This window comes from Excalfactoria chinensis, chromosome 4 (genome assembly GCF_039878825.1).
Source record: "Excalfactoria chinensis isolate bCotChi1 chromosome 4, bCotChi1.hap2, whole genome shotgun sequence".
Lineage (NCBI taxonomy): Eukaryota > Metazoa > Chordata > Aves > Galliformes > Phasianidae > Excalfactoria > Excalfactoria chinensis.
In genome coordinates, this window is record NC_092828.1 from 38,568,883 (window position 1) to 38,589,679 (window position 20,797).

The 20,797-nt window shown below is 43.0% G+C and overlaps 1 protein-coding gene across 8 annotated transcripts in view; it reads left to right on the forward strand.

Annotated features, from left to right (window-relative positions):
- The window catches only part of EPHA5 (EPH receptor A5), a 197,671-nt gene extending 181,042 nt beyond the window's left edge, over positions 1-16,629 (forward strand). For 5 of the 8 annotated variants that reach the window (XM_072335476.1, XM_072335469.1, XM_072335473.1 and 2 more), the window contains 3 exons: positions 3,480-3,673; positions 6,671-6,826; positions 15,585-16,629. In XM_072335476.1, the coding sequence (XP_072191577.1) occupies positions 3,480-3,673; positions 6,671-6,826; positions 15,585-15,690 (456 nt within the window). In that variant the 3' untranslated portion in view covers positions 15,691-16,629. Of the gene's footprint in view, positions 1-3,479; positions 3,674-6,670; positions 6,827-10,911; positions 11,903-15,584 lie in introns of those variants that run through there. The other 3 variants (XM_072335471.1, XM_072335472.1, XM_072335475.1) reach the window with 1 other exon arrangement.
- The last annotated feature ends 4,168 nt before the right edge of the window (positions 16,630-20,797 follow it).

The following is a 20,797-nucleotide window of genomic DNA, read 5'->3' on the forward strand; positions in this document are numbered from 1 at the left end:
TGTCCCTGTGCCTTTGACATTCTGCTGTTTTGCTGGCAGCAGAGGCTCTGGCTGAGCTGTTCATTTCTCCTCTGTTTGGTCTGTGGTGCCTCTGCCATCGGTGAGTGTGACTGCCTGTCATGCTGTCTCATCCTGACTGCTCACCTCCAGCCCAGGCAAGAAAACGAGCTATGCCTTTGAGATGGTCACATAGCACTGCTTGCCAGGGGGACAAGTGTGTTGTTTGGCATGAATGCCCCATCGCTTCTATGATGCTGTTGTTGCCATGTTTGTAGGGAATTTGGTAAAGCGGGATGTGTCTACACAGGCATTTATCTCAATCAAATACAGAGGCTTTCTTTTGTACCCTGGATGGAGAATGCAGCAATTTAGAGCCAAGCTTTTTCAGTCACACTAAGCACTCTAACTATCTAATGCTGATGTACCAGTGTAGTACAGATGTTCAGTAAATGTCAGCCTGAGGTTCATGCTGGTGCCAATGAGATAATACTCGGTGACCAGGGGAATCCCTTGTCAGCTTAGTAACACCATCAGCACATACACTTTGCAGAACTGTTGAATTAAAATAAGTGCCACCTTGTCCATCCTCTGGGCATAAGGTGAATTTCACACCCAGGGAGAGTCAGCTTGGGGAATGGAACGCTTTCTTTAACAGCAGAAACCAAAACACTGGTGAGATGTTCATGAACATCAGTTCTTGATCAGGCTTTGCTTTCTCCCTGTAGCATGTGCAGATAGTAAATGCTTCAGTGGTAGCAGTCTAGGAAATTTAATTCAGTGCTGTGGCAGAAAAATATTTCTCCTTGTATTTATCCCTCCTTCTTTCATCCCCTAAAGGCCCATTGTCTTTCTTCTTTCCTCCCCTGCTTGTGTTGGCAGAAGAATCAGCAGTGTTAGATGTAGCATTGGGTGGAGGTCTGGTGAGCTCCGCTCACGTGAATTTCAGACTCCATTGCACAAGAGTTTTTTGTGTGGTTTCTAATTAAAGCATATTATATGCAGGCACAGTCAGCAGTGAGCAAAACAGTTCTCACCATGTTTCAGCCAGGCTGGTTTCCCCTGTGGTAGGGGGGGTGCAGTGCCACAAGGCAGGCAGTGTTGTAACTTCAGTGCTACAAACCACATTTGAAAGTCATGCTGATGACTGCATGGCTTTCTAAAAATAAGTTTTGAACCACAAGAGAAGGCTCGGCACAGGAATTGAGGGGAATTCTGTGACCTGTTTTAGGATGGTAAGTTAAATGATCATAGTGGTTGCCATGTGAAGACAGGGAGCTATGTATGTTACTAGGTTTACTGGGATAGACTATCTCAGGTTGTCACCTTCCAAAAATCCCTAGTGTGGTCACCCCATCCTAAAATGAATAGTGCTTCTCCAGAGGAGGTAAAGGGACAAACATGTCTCCTTACCTATGCAAGTTCTGGCTCTTCAAGTCTTAAAAAAGCAGTACTTACCCACGAACAAAATGGCAAATCTGCCTTTCTTTTTCCTAAGCACTGCAGTTGCTACGAGTGACTTAGTCTTTATTGCATCATTCTTTTTACTCCTGTTACAGCCAGACCCTGAAGGCACCTTCAGATGCAAGAGAGTACTTCAGCTCCTAGCCCTTGCAGTATTTTGATACCATTTACATTGTATCACCAGAATGAATGACATCCTGTAAATTGAGTTAATGCTATTGATTGTGATGTTACTGCCAGGAATATAAAGCATACATAACCCTATTGCAGATGTAGTTCAGATATTCTGAGCTGGTGCCAGATGGTCTGCTACCTGTCCTGCTACTATTTTCTTTCTGCTGCAGCTGGAGGATAATCCATTATTGTTATAAATACAGCAAATAATGTTCTCATGGCTGTGCCATACTGAGAATTTTATAGGGCAGTTGTAAATTTGGGGCCAGGGACCAGCTGAAGTGCATGACGTGAAGAATAGACAATGCAGACAGTGTAGTGTGGTGGGCCTGGTGTTTGATGCTGTGAGCAAAAGCCACGTTGGCTTTTAGTAGTCCAGCAGTAGACAAGATCACTTCATAGACAAAGGTTGGGTGGAGAGCGATGCAACTGCTCCATCCACAGATGAAATCTTAGATAAGCCTCTGTCAAAGCACAGAAGGATTGCAAGTGTTGTAGACCAGATCTTCAGACTGCTCGGTAACCATTGAGAAGACTGCAGAGCCTCAGAACATTTCTTCTCTACTACATATATCCTTAGAGGGTTCCAGGTTTCTGCTAATGCTGCTCAGCCAGCCCTGCTCATTCCTGGGACTATTCCATTTGGCAAGAAGTGATATGGTGGAGGATGATTTGAAAATGATGCATGTGGTCCTAAATTTTGGAGCCTCCAGAAGTGCAGTGCTAACCATAGAGCATTCTTTTTAAGTACAAGATGTTTTCAAATCTTAAGCAAGAGAGTGTCTAGAATGAGCGGCATTTGAGGCAGTCCTTGGAGTCAAGCAGTGAAGCGTTGTGGTTTTCCACATGGTATTCACCATCAGCAATAGCTGCTTCCAACTTCTGTTGGGCAGTAAGTCTTAGGAGTAGAAGGTGTAAAGATGGGCTGCTAGGACTCTGCTGACATGGTCGCAGACCCTTGTGGCCTGAAATGAGAGCTGTGTTCTCCTGAATGCTGTTAACAGTTCAAAATGGGAACTGCTGGGCTAGGAACCCTACTGTAAGTCTGTCCAGAATGAGGGAAAACAAGTTGCTTTATTCAGTTCTGCCCTCATTTGTTCATTTCTGCTTTTCCAGAGTGCAGGCAGCACATGTGCTTACCACTTGTTTTGGATATAGAACCATAGATGGTTTGTATTTGAAATCAGTGCAACAAACTCCCCCTGTTTTTAATTTACATACTCTTAGGCTGACATTTGAAATTCCTGGCAGAAATGTGGACGCAGTAAGAAACGACTAAACCCAGACAGTATTGAATGATATATGAGATGGTTGTTCTGCCTCTGCCTCGAATCCATCCATCAATTAGCATTCAAAGTCTCTTTTGAAATACAGTCAGGCTTTTATTACTGTAATACAAATCTGTGGTTGAGCACATGCCTTTTCATTTAAAAAGAAGCCAACATCTGAATAAACAAAATCACGGTACTCCAAGACAATGCCAGAAAGCCCCATAGGCTGCTCTTGGCAGACAAGAACAGTCTCTAGGAGTCTTCTGGTGTGACCTACAGACCTCGGCTGAGCTTTGAACAAGTGCAACCTGAGATCTGACCCTCTGGTTACGTTGGATTTCTAGACTCGTTCTGCAGTGACTAAAATCAATTATTCAACCTATGCCATACATAGAAGCAGTGAAAGATAATGGAGTTTACTTGATTTGTCTCTTGTATGCAGAGGCTGGGGGGAATGGTTGTGTGTGTGCATATTGCTAGACCCAGAGTTCTCTATTTAAACCGATTCGCATTCAGGGAAAAAGGTAAGAGGAAGAAAAGCAACCCATCAGCTTTGTGTTTTGCTTCCCATAGGTGATTAAAGCCGTGGAGGAAGGCTATCGCCTGCCAAGTCCCATGGACTGCCCTGCTGCGCTCTACCAGCTGATGCTTGACTGCTGGCAGAAAGACCGCAACAGCAGGCCCAAGTTTGATGAAATTGTCAGCATGTTGGACAAGCTCATCCGTAACCCAAGCAGCTTGAAGACATTGGTTAATGCATCGAGCAGGTACAAAATCAGGCCAGAGCCATTTCTCAAAGAAAGATTCTTGTCTGGATACCCACCCATGGTGTTGAATTACTCTTTAGCCTACATGCATCTGCAGGTGGATGTTCCTCCAGCTTCATTACGTCCAGGAGAGTTTTCCCAAACCCAACTTTTTCTGTTTAAATTGGCAGGCCAGTCAGCAATTCAGTAACTCTATAAATGTAGCGCTACTGCAGCAAAGAAAATTACTGTGGCCTGCCTTTCAGAAACTGCAGTTTCAGCAGTATTTATAGGTCTATGATAAAGCTACCTGCGCTCTACCCCAAGGTGAGCGAGAGCAAGACCGAGTCTGTGAAGTAGATAGTAAACACTGCACAAATTATCTGCCTGTTGACTTTATCTTTGTAATGCGAATGAGGAAGTCTCTTGGGAAAACTTAGGATGTACAAAGCTCATAGATGTCTAAGTGCACCTTCCCACAAGCATTCCCAGGTGTGCTGGCTGCCACCTCCAGTTCCAGCAGTCCTTGTAATTGTGAGGGGATCTCTGTGGTTCCCAAAGAGTTGTGCACGAGCAATTTGCTAAAACCACGTTAAGTGAACAAAGCAGCCAGTCTGCAATTCAGCATGAATTTCAACAGCTACACAGCTATAAATAAGGGAAGTGTGAATCAAGAAATAAAGCTCCACTTGAGAAAAAACAGAGAGGTTAGTATTTCTTAGTGAGTTTTGGTGGTGGTCTCTGCACCATACTGGATTTCAGTGTAAGCGCACAGGTATCACTTCTGCACCGTCTGTGTTGCTAATCATTCAGTCTCTCACACGTTCATAAAGGAGTGATGTATATAAATCATTGCTGCTTCACTGATTGATGGCTATGGAGTTCCCTTATTAATGCTGGAAGAGGCCCATCAGAAAAGCTTATTCTCAGAGGACTAAAGTAAAAAGATAAAATAAAAGGAACTGCATGTCCCAGCGCAAAACATCTCATGCACTGGAAGGGAAGGAACATGAAAACTTTACATTCATCTTTAAATACAGAATAGCTCTATTTGTTTCGGCTATTTCACACGCATCATTGAGCCATATGAAGAAGAAATTGAAGAATGACTCTTATTAGCAATCAGTTGTAATGTTAGCCCCAGCAAACCTGCGGGAACGTGTTTATGGTAGCACAAAATGTGATGTTTCTCTTTAATTCTGAGTTGAGAACAGTAATTTCCAAGGCCTGTTAGATGACGATATGTACTGTTATATCAACCTGCTAGGCTAGAAATGATTAAAACAGGCAGTAAACCATCTCCGTGGGCTGTTAAACACTTTGCTGGTATTTTATTCCACTGGCAGGCCCTTGCAGTTCCCAACTTCTTTTTAAAGGTGCTATGGGTATATTCTGTGTGGATGGAGTATGTGAACAGGCAGGCTTTGGGGCTGTTTCTATACTCATAGATTGCCATGCTCAGACCATAGTAATTCCAAATGAATCATAATTTCGAAGTACAGCAGCTGTAAAGGATTTTTTTAATATATGTAATGTATTCTTTATGGAAATTCTCATTAATGCAAATAAGGGAGGAAGTCACTCTCTACATTACAGTGCACGCATATCAGTAGGTGCCTCCTGACATTAGTGTTGAAAATCCACTTCTCATTATGATTACTTAGGAGTTTTGAATTCCTCATGTGTATAAAATGTTATGGGAAGCCATTATGCTCTTGGTACTGCAAGTATTCACATTTTATTGGACCCTTCAGCATTGCTATTAAATAAACAAATAATACTAATGTGATCATAAAATATATGAAGATTCCTGAAGTGCTATAACAATATAAAATCTCAGCTCTCCTTTGAGTTGAAAATCTTTCAAGCATAATTCTCACAGTCAGAGGCTGGCCCAGCAAATGTTTTTACCTGTGGGTACTAATCTTTATGCAAGGCTTATGTTAGCTGTGTGTCTTGGTTTACAAAACGGGAGAAATCTGGTTGGTTTCCTGGCTGACCTTGGACAAGTCCCTTCGTGCTCTGCACATCATTTGTGGCCCTGCTCAAAACACAGGTTACTTGTGGCCAGGTTTTACTGTGGTGAAGGGTTGTTATTTGCCTGAATTGCTTTTTCTGTGCATGACATAACCGAGCAGGTAGCAGTTGCTGCACAGAAGTCCGAGCGAGGCTGCAGGAGCCAGGAATCTCACTCTGGTTTCAGGACTAAATGTGAGTCTCGCCAGGAGGCTGAAGCATGGTTGGAGCATTGCTGCTCTCTGCAGGGCTTCCTGGATGCTGCCTGCATGCAAAATCCTGGCCTGACTCTGCGGGAGCAGCCCTTGAAGTGTTAACAACAGCCTGCCGCTGATGGCTGCTGCTGGGAAATGTAATTTGGGTTTCAGTTTCCAGTCTCTGGGTTGTTTTAAGTTAATTATGAGCTTTAAAGAAAGAGGAGCAAAACAGAGCAGGAAGAGTGAAACTGAAGACCTTGAAGTAAGAGTGACAGGGAGAGTGCTGTAGAAAAGGAGCCTGCTTGTGTGTGAGAGGTAACGGGGATGGACACTAATCTGCTCCTCTGTCGAAGCAGACACTTCCCACTTGCAGTGTGAAGCAGCAATGGCAGCAACTCAAAAGCAAATGAGGTTACAGGTGAAACAGTGTGGTTGATACATTGTGAAGTCTTGCCTAACTAATTCTTCATGATCTTTTTGTTCTGCTAAGATGGTTGGTAGTTTTGAAAGCTTTTACCCTATTCTTCCTGAAAACTGAGATAAAACTGGAAACTTTGGGAAATCTCACACAGAGCTCAAAAAGCGTGTGGTTCTCTCCTCCTTATTTAAGTTACACTGCACTTCCAATGTAAAGTCAGCAACTTCCAATGAGTGAGAAAAATTACAGCCCCACAGGAGGAACTGGGATGCAGCAATTACTTAAATTGCCACAGAAGAGCAATTGTGTCACATTGGGTGCATCTTGATGCTGATTTTTATTTATTTATTTATTTATTTGCTTCTCTGTCTCTCCTTTTGTCTTTAGAGTATCAAATTTGTTGGTAGAACACAGTCCAGTGGGGAGCGGTGCCTACAGGTCAGTGGGAGAGTGGCTGGAAGCCATCAAAATGGGCCGATACACCGAGATTTTCATGGAGAATGGATACAGTTCGATGGATTCTGTGGCTCAGGTGACCCTAGAGTGAGTAGTTTCCAGATCATTTTCACCTCTTGTATTGAAACTGGGGAGGGAAACAAACTTCAAAAATATATAGGGAAGAAACTGCAGAAAGGAAGCAGTTTGCCTTTGTTTGCAGTCATCAGTTTCTCTTTTAGCATCTGTATTGATGATAACAAGTGCAGACGAGACTAAAACTTACCGTCACTACGCTGGCAGCCAGTACTTTGGCATCTTTACTCACAGAAATTAATGCTCGAGTTTGAATAACTGACAAGCTGTCCTCTCATCATAGCAGCAGTTTATTAGTCAGGATTAACAATAAATAATAAAAAATTAAGCATGCTAGCAAATGTATAGGAAATAGAGGCCGCTCTGAGGTATACTGGCTTTACACTGCATTAGCTGCTTGAAGAGTTGATCCAGACATAGTTAACTGCACAGTCAAGCCTAGCAATGCATGGAAATAATTTTCAACATTACTCTAATAGAAATAGGAGTAGGTACAGCTGATGCCAACTGAATACCATCAACAAACTATTGGCTCTAGGGGACAGGCTCCCTGGCCAGGACTCTTCCTCCTGCGTGCGCTCTTGGTTTTTGCACCTGGATATATCTGTGGTCAGGGTGACAGCACTGAAATGATTTGATAAATGCCTCGAGGCTGCTGGTTTGCTGTGTTCCACCTTTAATTGCTGGTCTTGCTGTGTAATTGTTTGTAGTTTCTTCCTGACATGTACTCAAACTTGCCCTAAAGCCTGCCTTAACTTGAGCTTAGGTTGCTGCAGACACTGGGGCAAAATGGCAAAGATTATGCTCCATGTTCGGTGCTTCTTTGGAATAGGTAGTGACTCCTCTGACCACATGCAGATCAACAGTGCACTGCCAGAATCAGTGCAGAGGATTAGGAATAAAACACGAAAAATACTGTTGCCCTACAGAACCACAGCATTTTTCCTGTCTGCCACAGGGCTTGCTGTGGAATTCACCCTTAAGCGTGAGAGTTCCTTTGCACATGCTGCAGGTTGGTAACACCCCCATACAGTTTAGTTTCAGCTTAAGAGGACAAGTCACGTATGGATGGAGTGCAAGAACATCTGCGCTCTCTCTGATTTTATTTACTTCATCCACTTGACCAGTATTTGTCCCTTACTTCTGGACTAATCCAGCCTAATTTCAGGTATTTGTATGAACCCCCATCTGAGAAACAAAGTCTTTTCTATAGACTGTCTAAGGAACCAGGGTGTTTCCATTTCTTCTTAGTTCCATTTTTGGGTTCCTGAGACTCTTACATGCACTTGGTATTCCATTTGGACTGGTCTACACACTTTGACCAAGGAAGAGGTCCATTGCCAAGGCAGACAGGTGATTCTAGCCAGGGGATGGGTGATGAGGATAGGAAGAGGCAGTAACATAAGAGAAAAGCAAAAGGGGAGCATTCTCCACTTAAGTGACACCTTAATCTTAGACTCAAAGGAAGTCCTAGTAGAATGGCTGAGATACATCATAGGCTTTTTGCTGTTCGGCTGAATTAGTCATATCAAAGAACAGAATTAAGTTTCACAAAAACCTCCCATTAGTTCCTTTTTAAAACTGTAATTTCAAGTGTTCCAAAAGAAACGCTTAGATCAAAAGTGAAAGGCTTTGGTTTGATCAGAGAAAATGTTGAGTACAGCTCCAAATCAATGTGTATTTTTGCCACCTGTGTAGCTTTATACAGTCTTAGCATCCCTCTTCTTAGCACACTGACAAAACTATTGCTAGCTTCACCTTCTGGAAGAGCGGCTGCATCTCCCCCAGATCACTCAAAGTGCAGTGCATTGTGATATGACATAACTAAGTATTTCCTGGGTTGCACATCTGTGATTGATAAATAACAGAAGGGACTATTGCAGCTGTGCCAGATTCATACCTTCTTTTTTGATGTAGTATTTCAGATTGTGAAATGATCTGCTTAATTTGACTTTAAAATGCAAACATTCCTTTATATTTACTGTTTGGTATTTCAAACATTTCAAAAGTAACCCCCGTAAATGTTTTCAGGCTGCCCCAAAGGTATTTCAGAATGGTTTTTCAGATTGACAGGGAGTCAAGACATTCATTTTCTGTATAGTTCTAGCCAAAAAAGGCAAGTTGTTTTAAGTAGCATTATAGCTGTCAGAGATGTTCGGAGCCTCACCAGCTGCAAACCTGCAAACCACATCTCACCCACCTCCACAGGGTCCCAGGATGTTCTCTGTAGCACAAACGTCATTCTGATCTGGTCCTTTATTGATCCCCAGTTAAAATGACGTGTTCTGAGCTTCAGCTTTCTTCCAACTTTTACAGCGGTAGAGTGATGCAGAAGAGCTGATGTCTGGGAGCCTTGGGGGATTTTTTTGAAGATGAAAGTAGGCATCTTATTAATCCATCTTGCATTTCATTGAATCACTTCTCTTGAAAATGAAAAAGGCAAGAAGTTGAAAAGCTCCAACCTCACATACTAGGTGAGGTGCTGCATGAATCAGTCTTGTGGGAAACAAAACTGTCCATGAAGCTGTATCCCACAGGTAGCTCTGCTGGATGTATTCTGGCTAGTTTAATGCTAGGTAATACAAGGAAGGCATCATTGGGTTCCCAGTGTTTAGCCTGGATTTGTTCATTCTCCTAAGGCTGAAAACAAACCCTGAGATGGTTGGTGTGGCCATCACCACCTTATCTGATCATACTGTGAAGAACATGCATAAACTACTATTTTGGCTCCTAAAATGGCCTGGGAAGCTCTTTTCATGTGCAGCCGCACCACACTGGTACACACACAATTGGATCCAGTTAGCTAGTTATCCATGCTAGTGAGTAATATCCTCCCCACCCCCCCCGCAGCTGCCTTGAGATGCATAAGTCAAGCTTGCTTCTTGAACACATCATGCACCCTTGCATTGCAGTTATGGCTTAGTGAAGAGGTCTTGACCCCATTAGAGTCTATGTAGGGGAAAACTGTGGAAGGTTCATTAAAAGCTAACGAGCCATCCAAATGAAGACCTCTGTGATCACTCTCAGACATAGTAAAAAAAAGGCAGAAGACCTGACTGTCAGCCATTAAAAAACGAGAAACCACCTTAAACTTCAGGGGCATCAGAGGAATGCTGTCCCATACCGAAGAGCTTAATTGTGTGCTCTGATGGAAACTGGCAGGTTGCCTTTGAAATCAACAAAGTAAGGGAGAGAAATGTTGGCTTCTGTGGGGGCTCAGATGAAAGTTTCATGTGTTCTCCAGAGATGCTATGGGGAAGAAATAAACATTGGAACAAGCAAAGTTCTTTAAAGGTTAATATATTTGGGGGTTTGTTGTTTCTGGAGGTTTTAATTTTTCTCCCTGTAAGAGGAAACAACAAAACATTTTGTGCTCTGCAAATGAGAATTCAGTCTAAATGTTCCTTTTTATTTTGGTTTTTGTTTTGTTTTGTTTTGTTTTTTTAATAAAGGCAACTGTTCAATATATTCCAGAGCTGGGACTTGGGGGGATCAGGTGAAAAGAAGATGTGAACTTTTGCAACTAGCTTTCTTTCCCCAAATGACATAAGTAAAAGATTCTTTACAATTTAAGAGGTTGCCTTCAAATACCTTCCAAAATGATATTCCCCAAATTGAAACCGCTTAGGAAATACATGGAAATTAGGTGGAGAAAGGAGAACTGGTTAATCACCCCCAGAAAACACTGAAAAAATACGAGGAATGTAAAGAATTCCTAAAATCTCCTGGGTTAAAGCTATTAGTGCTGTAAGAGAGGGGATGGCCATTGCATTCTGACAGGACTGGTGTCTCTGGGCGATCAGCTTGTGTCCCCTTTAGGGGACCTGGTTGAGATGGTAGATGTTCAGCACTCTTTGAAAATCCCTCCTAGCCTGCGAATCAAAATCACCTTGCTCCCATTCAAAGTAATGCTTAATGCATTTGTTCCAGAAAAGAGTAGTGCCAGTGACAAATTACTGAAGATAAAACTTCAACAAGCTAAAAATGGTGAATAATATCGCCCCAAGTCCTGAGCTCTGCTTGCTTAAGCAAAGACCTGAAAATGTATGTTTTCAAACAAAGAGTGATTTCTACATTTAGCTCTAATTCTTGCAAAGGGACGAATCACCTTGTGAAAAGTGGAGCCTCACCCTCCACCCCCTCTTTCCAACTGGATATCAGACTTGAAGGAAACCTTTCCAGTGGACCAGACCTGCTCTTTAAGCTTGTGGACCACCTAGTGACTTTGAGTGTGTCTGGAGCTCTTTCAATCCACTGCAAGAATAACTTTACCAGGACAATACTCAAGAATAGATAGATCCATGACATGAGTTTCAGTCTGATATTTGACTGGACCAATTCCTAACAAAATGTGGACTGCATACTTACACCTTTTGAAAGATCTGTACTCACCGAATCTCAGGACACCCTGTTGTTTGTTATGAGATGAAGAACTCTGAATATTTGTAATAATATGTGATGTGTTGCTTTGCATTGTATTTTTTTCTTATAAAATAAAATAAATTATTTATTAAAAGTTATACTGGATGAAGAACATTTAAGAGTTCACCTGCTCTGGATGCTTATTCTTAACCTAAAATCTCAGTTCTGGATAGTGATACTGCATACGCTTGTGAACAAACCCATTCTCACGTCATAATCAAACAGGATGGGAGTAACAAATAAGAGCAGATGAACTCTTAAAAGAGGAAAGATCCTGATCTCGTGCAAAGGTCCCTTGCAAGTGGACTCCTCTCTCCCTAGTGTCTTCTAAAGGTCTTTGAGGTAATTCTTTCCCCTCTTTCAAACTGACAGCTAACTCTGTGAGTGGTGTCAGTCTGCATGGGCCAGTGTAGAACTGCACCGTGTTAAGAAGAGTGCTGCAATATGGCTGGGGTGGGAGATGAAATGCAAAGTAATCTCTGGTAGGCTGATGGCTTCCAGCCATGGAGATATTTCAGGAGCCTGGCCCTTTTGCTTGCATGAGTAATGGAGTGGTGAGGAGTGTTGTATTTTATGTGGCAATCCAGTCCTAGTCTACACTGTGTTTGACAGATTGGTCCATGGTGTATAAGTAGTTCTATTTGTAAATAAAATGTTTTAAATATATTTCTTACAATGTGGAGACCATGAATTCAACTATTTCAAATGGAGGATATTGATTGCACTTAAGGGAGTACTGTATTGTCACTGGCACACTGCAGCTGGGCTTTCGTGTAAGGCCATGGTAAGATCATGGCAACTGTGCAGCTGCCTACAGGCTGTTTGGAATGGGCCGACACCTATTTTCCCCTTTATTTCCTTGGCTTTCTGGTTAACTTAAGGTGCCCTCGTAGTACTGTGTCAGCATGTCATTTGAATTCCTGTGCATTTCCGTTTTCCACATTACGTGAAAGAAAGAAATGAGAAGGGGGGCTTATCCCGGAAGCAGGACTGAAAGTTTTCTTGTTGCTGCAAGTCAAGTGTTTGGAAGCAGGGAGACCTGCTTCATATGACACATGGGTACCCCTATCTTCACAGCCTCAAGAAATGCCATGCTGCTGCCGCATCAGCACACAAACCCAGCACCTGGGGTAGAGTCACTTGCATGGCAAGGTGTAGCCTGGATGCTGACTGCAAGTGCCATTTGCAAGGTCTCAGATGTGCCTTTTGTTGCAGGGAATTGCACGTTTCCGATCGTCCCCCAGGCATTTGCAGAGCCCGTGTGGATGTGCTTCCATACTTGTCTAGGAAGCTGAGCCCAGTGAAATTGCCAATTAACTGTGCTAAAATGGAACAACGAGCTCTGGACTGAATTTTTAGGATGGTTGTGTTGCAGCCCTTTGGCACAGAGATCTATTTTGTCCCCAGACTGGCTGTTTTGTTCCCCTGTTGTGTTTAAAACTGGCTTCTGTCTTCCGCTGCTTTAAGCCCAGTGCTTTGACACTGGATGTATGGGAGGCTGCAACATGGTGCAAGTCGCACTAGAAAAAGGGAATTAAAGCTCCTGCATTCTTGAGGCTTTATTTATGTATTTATTTATTTTTACCCTCAAAAGTTTTGTTGCTGGCTTTGCAAAGTGCAAGGTAGCTTTTGAATAAAGCTGACGATTTTCTATTAGGCGAGCATCTGGCTCAGGAGCTGTTGTGTGGATTAGGCTTTTGGTCAGTCTTTGCAGAAGTAAAAGACCACACAGCAGTTTTTTCCTTTCTCTGAGGAGTCCCCACACTTTTGGCCAATGGCTCCGCATTCAGGAGTATTCAATAGTCAAAAATAGACTAGATCCCCTGGTGAGCAACTAATGGATTGAAACTAGAAACTCGTTTTTCTTCTCTCTGTCTGTGCCTCTCTTAAATCAATGAGGCACCGCTCAAGGATATTGGGTTATGTTGGATGCTATGGGGAAAAAAGGCTCTGTAGTGAGTACCCTGAAAACCTGAAAATGGTGCTTGGATCCTTTTGATGAGGATGCCTGCTACTGCGCCAGAGAGCACGGACCTTTTCTTACTAGACTGACTGAGCTGTGTATGAAATGCAAATACATACATTGCCTTGCTGATAGTTTCAGGCTGGCTTTTCTGCGTAACATGCAAGAGCAGAGAGATATTACCAGAAACAGTACATATGTGAAATACGTGGTGCTGGATTTTCAAAAGAGCTCAGTTTGCACTTTTAGATACCTGGAAAAAAATAGCTGAACTTTCAAAGAGCACCAGCAGAGCAGCATTCAGCAGGGGGGAAGATGGATGTTGGCTCTTCTAAAAATCTGGTCCTATGCTGGTTTTTTTTTTGATCTTTGGTGTGAACTTCCAACTGTGCTGTGTACATAAAATAAATTGCATGGAACAATAGTATTACTACATTTTCCTTCATTATTAAGCTTGCTTGCTGAACTAGTTTCGCAATTCAGTGGAGGTAGAAATGAAAGCATGTTCCCCCCGAGAAGTTAGACACCTTTGCAGATGCTGCAGCCTTTTCTTCCAGGTAAGGAGTGTGCTGATGTGTCTCATGGACCTCTGTTAGTCCACACCCATTGCGTTGTGATTTCCGGTACGCATCAGAGAGATGCTTCACTGAAAAAGGGTGTGATGATGGAATGTAGTGTTTAGCCTCGAGCAGAAAATCTGGGATTTTCCAAATCAAAAGGCTGAAAAGTGTGACAATCCTATGGAGAACAGATCTAGCTTTTGGCTTCAACTTGGTTTTTGTGTTAACACATCAACCTTCACTTGGGATTGCTTTTTATTAGGAACAGTGTTTTTCTGAAGTGTTCGTCTATCTAATTTTTGGACGTGGATGGTTGTATTTACACAGGAGTTTCTGCACAGAATATAAATCTGCTGAGAGACACCTCGATGGTTAGCTCCCGTGCATTATGTAATAGCTTTCTGGTGTTCATCATATGCATCCACCTGCAGTCACCTGTGCACTGTGGGCCAGTTTTTCCAGTGTGTCTCAGGTGGCAGCTGGGCTCCTGGGAACAGCAGGTGGTACCAGGGAGCTGCAGTTCTGAGTGTCTGGTGATCTTATGTCCCGCTAGCTTTCAGTAGAGAGCCTTCTCTTACATGGCTTGTGAGTTTCTGCATACTCTCCACAAACTAGTGTCAGCAGCACTGGGATTCACACCTTTATTGGCAAAACAGTAGAGCCCTTCTTTGAAAACATCTTATATTCAGTCCAGCTGGAAGGTAGAAAACAAGGAGCTCGTATTTCTGTGGTGGAAGTCTTCAGATGAAGTATCATGTCTCCTCTAAGTTAAACTGCTTCCCTAACAATCTGTCTCATGTTGGAAACATACAGGCACCTGTCTTGATCCTTCTTCCAAATGTTACTCCTTCAATTTCCTTGTTATCAATTTTCACTCTTTAATGAAATCAGTATAATTGCACAGCCATAACCCACTGTGTGGGAGGCACCCCACCTGGCTTTTAGCTGTCATTAAATCTAATCACCCAAGATCCTGCTGTAATATCTCCAGGGAGCAACTCATCCCACACTTTGAATGGGATAAATCATCTCATGGAGGTGCTTCTCTCACAGTTCTCACAGAAACTCGGTCACTAGCTTCATCTAGATACCTACATTTTAGAAGGCTAAATTTCTGAGAAGACAACTGTTCTTCCCAGTCGTGTGTTGCACCTTTCTTGTAATGGCACCCCTACTAGACAGACTCAACACAAATGCCTTAATCTTTCAGAATAGTCAAAATAGTCAAGCCTGGGTTTACAGCAAGATTTGCAAAGTCCCAGAGGGGAGCTGCTACAAATTCCTGTTGACTTTAGGAGGCCATAACGGTGGTAGCTGTGCTTGTGGCTTTTGCCATTCAGCTCTCTCTAGGAGCAGGCTGTAGGATTGTGGTTTGTGTATCTTTGGCTTTGTCTCATCCGAAGAGGAAGGAAGCGTGGATTGACCTTACTCCTCGCTGCTCGTATCCAAGATCAAATACCAGTCTCTCCCAGGAGAAGAGGAAACTGCAACACACATTTTCTTACGCAGGTTTTCTCTTGGAATAGGACTTCACACATGTAGTGGAGTCCCTTGCCGAAGTCAGTGCTAACACTTTGCTGTCAAGCTTTTCCCCTTAGTCAGCAGGGTGATCTTGGTCAAATGAAGTCATGTCACCTCACTGAGATGCTGTCAGCCATTTGAAAAAGTTGGGAAAATTAAATGTGCCTCCTTATGTAAAGGGCTTCAGGAGCCACAGACGGTAAGAGGTTGGCACTGGCAGCAGCATCGACGCGTGCAGTGCATAGTGTGTGTGGCGGCATGTGCCTGAACGATCCCTGGAACCAACATCTGCTTTCTCCCACAGGGATTTGAGGCGGCTGGGAGTGACACTTGTTGGTCACCAGAAGAAGATAATGAACAGCCTTCAAGAGATGAAGGTCCAGTTGGTGAATGGGATGGTGCCATTGTAACTCGGTTTATAAGTCACTTCCTCGAGTGGTCGGTCCTGCACTTTGTATACTAGCTCTGAGATTTATTTTGACTAAAGAAGAAAAAAGGGAAATACAGTGGCTTCTGTAACTGAAGGACGCTGGCTTCTGCCACAGCATTTATAAAGCAGTGTTTGACTGAAGTTTTCGTTTTCTTCCTATTTGTGTCCTCATTTTCATGAAGTAAATGTAACGTGCATGGAACATGGAAATGGATCTACTGTACATGAGGTTAACCAATTTCTTGAGCTTCAGCAATGACAACAGCAAGCCTTCCCACCACATGTTGTCTATACGTGGGATATATATATATATATATATGCATATATATATATATAGCACCTTTATATACTGAATTACAGCAGCAGCACGTGTTAATACTTCCAAGGACTTACTTGACTAGAGAAGTTTTGCAGCCATTTGTGGGCTCACACAAGCTGCAGTTTACTGAAGTTTACTTCAAGTCTTACTTGTCTACAGAAGTGTATTGAAGAGCAATATGATTAGATTATTTCTGGATAGATATTTTGTTTTGTAAATTTAAAAGATGCTGTTACACAGCGTTAAGTTATAGAGACTAGTGTATAAACATGTTGCTTGCTCAGTGGCAAATACAATACAGGGTGTATATTTTTTTTTTCTCTCTGTGTTACAAAGTTCTTTTAGTTTGCTCTTCTGTGAGGATAATACATTATGATGTATATACTGTACAGTTTGCTACACATCAGGTACAAGATTGGGGCTTTCTCAATGTTTTGCTCTTTTTCCCTCTTTTGCTTCATTTTGTCTTCCTTTTGTGTTAACCACTGTGCTTTGTATTATTGCTGCTGTTTGGTTTGAGCAACATATAAAGCTTTCAGGTGTTTTGATTATATATATGAGGTGGAAGGAGTCTGCTTAAATAAAGAACACCATTCTCCACTGTGGGCTGGGGATATCCCGAAGAGGAAAAGTAAAATGGGAGGTAAAACATCCAGCCCTCATCATCCCTCAGCAGCATTGCGGCATCTGTTTTCTTTGTGCATTTGATAACTTGCGCCTGGTGTGCTCCTTCCTGGAAAGAGAAGATGCCCACGGAATGCATCTGCGCCAGTGTTTAAACCCAGTACTGTCACAAGGTAGCCTTTGACCTGCTCCCTTGCTTTCCTTGCTGTGAACCTGCACCCTTCCTGGCCCAGGAGAACCAACCTATGGAAGGTTGGGCAGGTCAGCTGCAAAACACTGATTCATCTAACAAAAATGGGTACAGACCTGGCCACTGTGGGGCAGGGCACAGAGTGGAGCATAAAAGAGAGAGCAGCCCAACATGGTCATGGCGTTGGCATCCCATGGTGAAGATGGTCTGTCTGAATCTGACACTGTATGTCAGCACTTGGTTGTAACTGGGGGTCAGTGTGCAGACTGCAATTTGAAGATGATGTTTTCAGGGGGACCCAAAGGCTGCAGTGAGATGTCAAGTCCTTGAAATCTCACCAAGAAACAATGTGGGGCTGTTCTCCTTTAGCTGTAGATGGGAGTAATCAGCACAGTTAATTCAGTATTCATAGGTTGTTTTGTGAAGCTTTGGTAAAGATAAGGATTAAAGAATTGCTCGGCAGATGGCAAGTGTTTACTGTAGATATATTGCTTTCTTAGAGGTGTCGGATAGCATCTTCCTTGATAATAACATCGACGTATTGACTTACTGTGTTTCCCCTTGTCCCCTGGCACTGCAGAGTAGAGCCTGAGCACCTCATCTAATGCCAAAAGGCAACCATTTTCCTTCTTCCCTTGCAGAACCATGTGTTGAACACCACTTCAGCTGGTTTTAAAGGTCTTTCTTCAATTTCCTCAAAGCCCTTTGATGAGATTTAATCCAAATAACAGTTTCTAAAGAAAAGGGGTGGGGAAAGGCATAGGAGAGGGCTTGCTGTGGTGTGCTTTTTCTTTCTCAGGAGCAAGGCTTGCTTTCTTTCCACAGGGCTTCTTGCTGCAAAATGTGTCAATTTTGAGACAGCCTGCATGCTCAGCAATGTCCATGTTTCCTCTCAGAACTGCTGTTTTTCTGAGTCACAGGCAAAGTCTGAAAGAGCAGAGAGAAATAGGTGCATGGAAGGGCAGGGGCACGTGCTTGCCACCCTCACCCTGCTGCCTCGGCTCTCGCTGCTCATGGGACAGTCGAGCTTGCCTGGCAGCACAAGAAATGGGACAGAGCTGAGTTGAGCAGTGAGACATAGCCAGGCAGAAGGGGAGGGTCTGACAAACCTTGATTGTGTGATTTCTCATCCTGTTGCTTCATTTTGTCAACCACCAGGCCACAAAAGGTGGGGGAGAAGGAATCAAGACATAACAATTTCGGCACATAGCAGAGATTTGTCAAATAATAAATAACATTATTAGGGCTGTCAGCAGAGCTGTCTTGGGATTATTTGTGCCTCTCTGCCTGTAGCACTTTGTAAAATAACCCGTAGGAAGACAGAAACAACAACTCGTTTCCTTGGGAAGTATCGTTTGGTTTCCACATGCATCCATCAGCTGCACCAAGAGAGATTTTAGTTGCAAATTTCAGCACTTAGCCTTTCTGCCCATTTTCTTTGGTCGTTCATTAACTGCTGGCTCTGTGTAAGGATTTGGGTTTGTTCTTTTTTGTGTACTTCTACAAGAAAATCCCATCGCCATTTGTGGGGTTTTAAAGGCATACACTGCTGCTGGGGTGCACCGCATGGAGGTGAGAATGATGTTCCTGAGACACTGTAGTAGCTGCCCGATACTGGAGTGGAGCAATCTTCAGAATACTCTTCAGAGGGACCCATGGAAAATGAACTGTTCTTAGGCCAGAGTGCATCTGTAAATAGGGCACCTACTCTCAGTTTTCTGCATAAATAATTACATGATCTTTTATATTTATTTCAAGAGCTGTTCATGCTACAGATCTCTTTACTATAGGCTTTGTCTCTGAACTGAAAAATAAAGACATTTTAACGAATATGGTCCAAAAGTTACAGCTTCTACATTCACGCACAAATTTCAGAGTTCTGACGACGGAGCTACTACTGAGAGCTGCAAGTACTCAGTCTTATGGGGCAACCGGACCATTTATTTGGGCCTCTTATGAAGATTTAGTGTTGTAAAGTAAAGCTCCCTTTTTACCATGGTGTTTTTGAAGGGCTTGGTGGGGGGGAATCTGGCAGCACCCCTTTGAAACTTTCTGCCTGCGGGCTTGGCTGGACTGCTGCTGTTTTCACCTGCTGAGCCAGGGCAGCACAAAGCACAAGTAGAAAAACTTGCCTTCAAAAGGAGTGGCAAATGAAAATGTATAGCCCGAAATCAGACATTGTGAATGGATGATTGTATATATAGGTGTGCAGTAGGAGATGGCAGTAGTATTTTTTTTTGGTTATGCTCTTTGTAAGCACAGGGGGAGATAAGGATGGTAGTTAGCTGACCTTGACAGTTGTGTGCTGGACTTGGACACCACGACAAGGCAGTGGTTTTCATTAATCAGTGAAATTGGAGCTGTAGGTGGATTTCTTGCCTACGGTAAGTCAAAGCAGTTTGCTTTTTCAACTCACGGTGCTGCTGTTGGTACAATGAATACTTTTTTCCAGTACGTTTTGCTGCTAATTGTGAGGAGGTATTCAAAGGGCTTGCAAGGTGAAGAGGCTCTTTTCAAAACAGTTTTTCATCTCTGGAGAAGGAAGTCTCCCCAAGCATGGCTTGTTTAGCCTGACCTCCAATTCATTGTTTATTTATCATTTGGCTGAATTACCTAACCTTAAAAAGGAAGATGATCTTTTTAAAGTAATTTTTATGTGGTTTTTTTGTTTGTTTGTTTGTTTGTTTTTTAATTCCTTCTACATATTAACAGCAAGAAGAACAAAAAGGGTAAAAAAATAAAAGTAAGTTGTCTATTCAGTATTGAATATAAAAACGTAGAATTCCCTGTGGTCAAGAAATTTTGACTCCTTGGACTGCTGTAGTCTTGCAATTAGTCATTAAGGCGTGTGTGATACGTCAATAGCAGTCTAAGAGTAGCACGTAGTTTCTGATCCTTTATTAATGTTTGTTGCAATTCCTTAGGCCGGGTAGGCCAGGAGTTTGTATATCCAGTGCTATTGGTGCTGCAGCATTTGTCTCAGCTCTTTTCATCACCGTTTCAGCTCATAGGAGACCACAGTGTCGCTGTATTTATCCCCTCCTTCTTCTCCTCCTTGGATGCTCTCTGTGCATTTTGTTTGTGTACATGTTTTTAGTAGTGTAAGATATGAAATTTTATATATTTTTTCATAAAAATAAAAAAATCTTTGAAAAATGGCTCCATCCAGTTGTGGATCACACACGCCGTTTGTGAGCCTGCCATGAAGCGTTGGGTTCTCCTCCCTCTTGCAGCAGTGAAGAACAGCTTGGAAATGAGGTAACAGAGGCAGTGGCAGGCTCAAGGAAGGCCTGGAGAACCGTCAGCTTCAGGCTCCTGCAAGGTAACCGCAGCTGGAGGACAAGAGCTGTGTGGGGATACTCCTGGCTTCATAGGGAGACCGCAGCAGACAGTGGGTGATGTGGGTGATGCTTCCGTAGCCTGGTGTTCGTGGCGGCGAATGGCGCGGCAGGCTGGGATGGCAGGGGAGCAACACTTTGTATACTAAAAGGAGCACCAGGTCAGTTGTGTTAACAAACTGATGCTGTCAGCAATCCAGATGAAATGTCAGTATCGACGTGCCTGACCTAATGCAGTGTTTTCTTAAGTAGTCCAGCCCACGCAGGCTGAGACAGGCTCCTAAGAGGAATGCACAGGAATAGGGAAACTTCTTTAAAGAGGCTAAAAGCAAAACAGTTTTGCAGGTGATGGGGAGGCTTCAAGCAGCCAAGGCTGGGCACTCTTGGGGAAAATAAAACTGCTCATCACCTCTAGCAATTTAAATTTAAAAGGAAATAAGGCAGACAAAGATCTTGAGCAACAAGTGTGTTTAACATGGCTTTGTTTTGATAGGTACCTGATTTCAGCTGCTGTAGAAATAGGGATAGTACCCTCAAGAAGATGCATCCATGAAAACAACTTCCTCTTGTCCCCATTTCAACAAATTCAGTTTTGCCAACATGAGCAGGTGGGAGA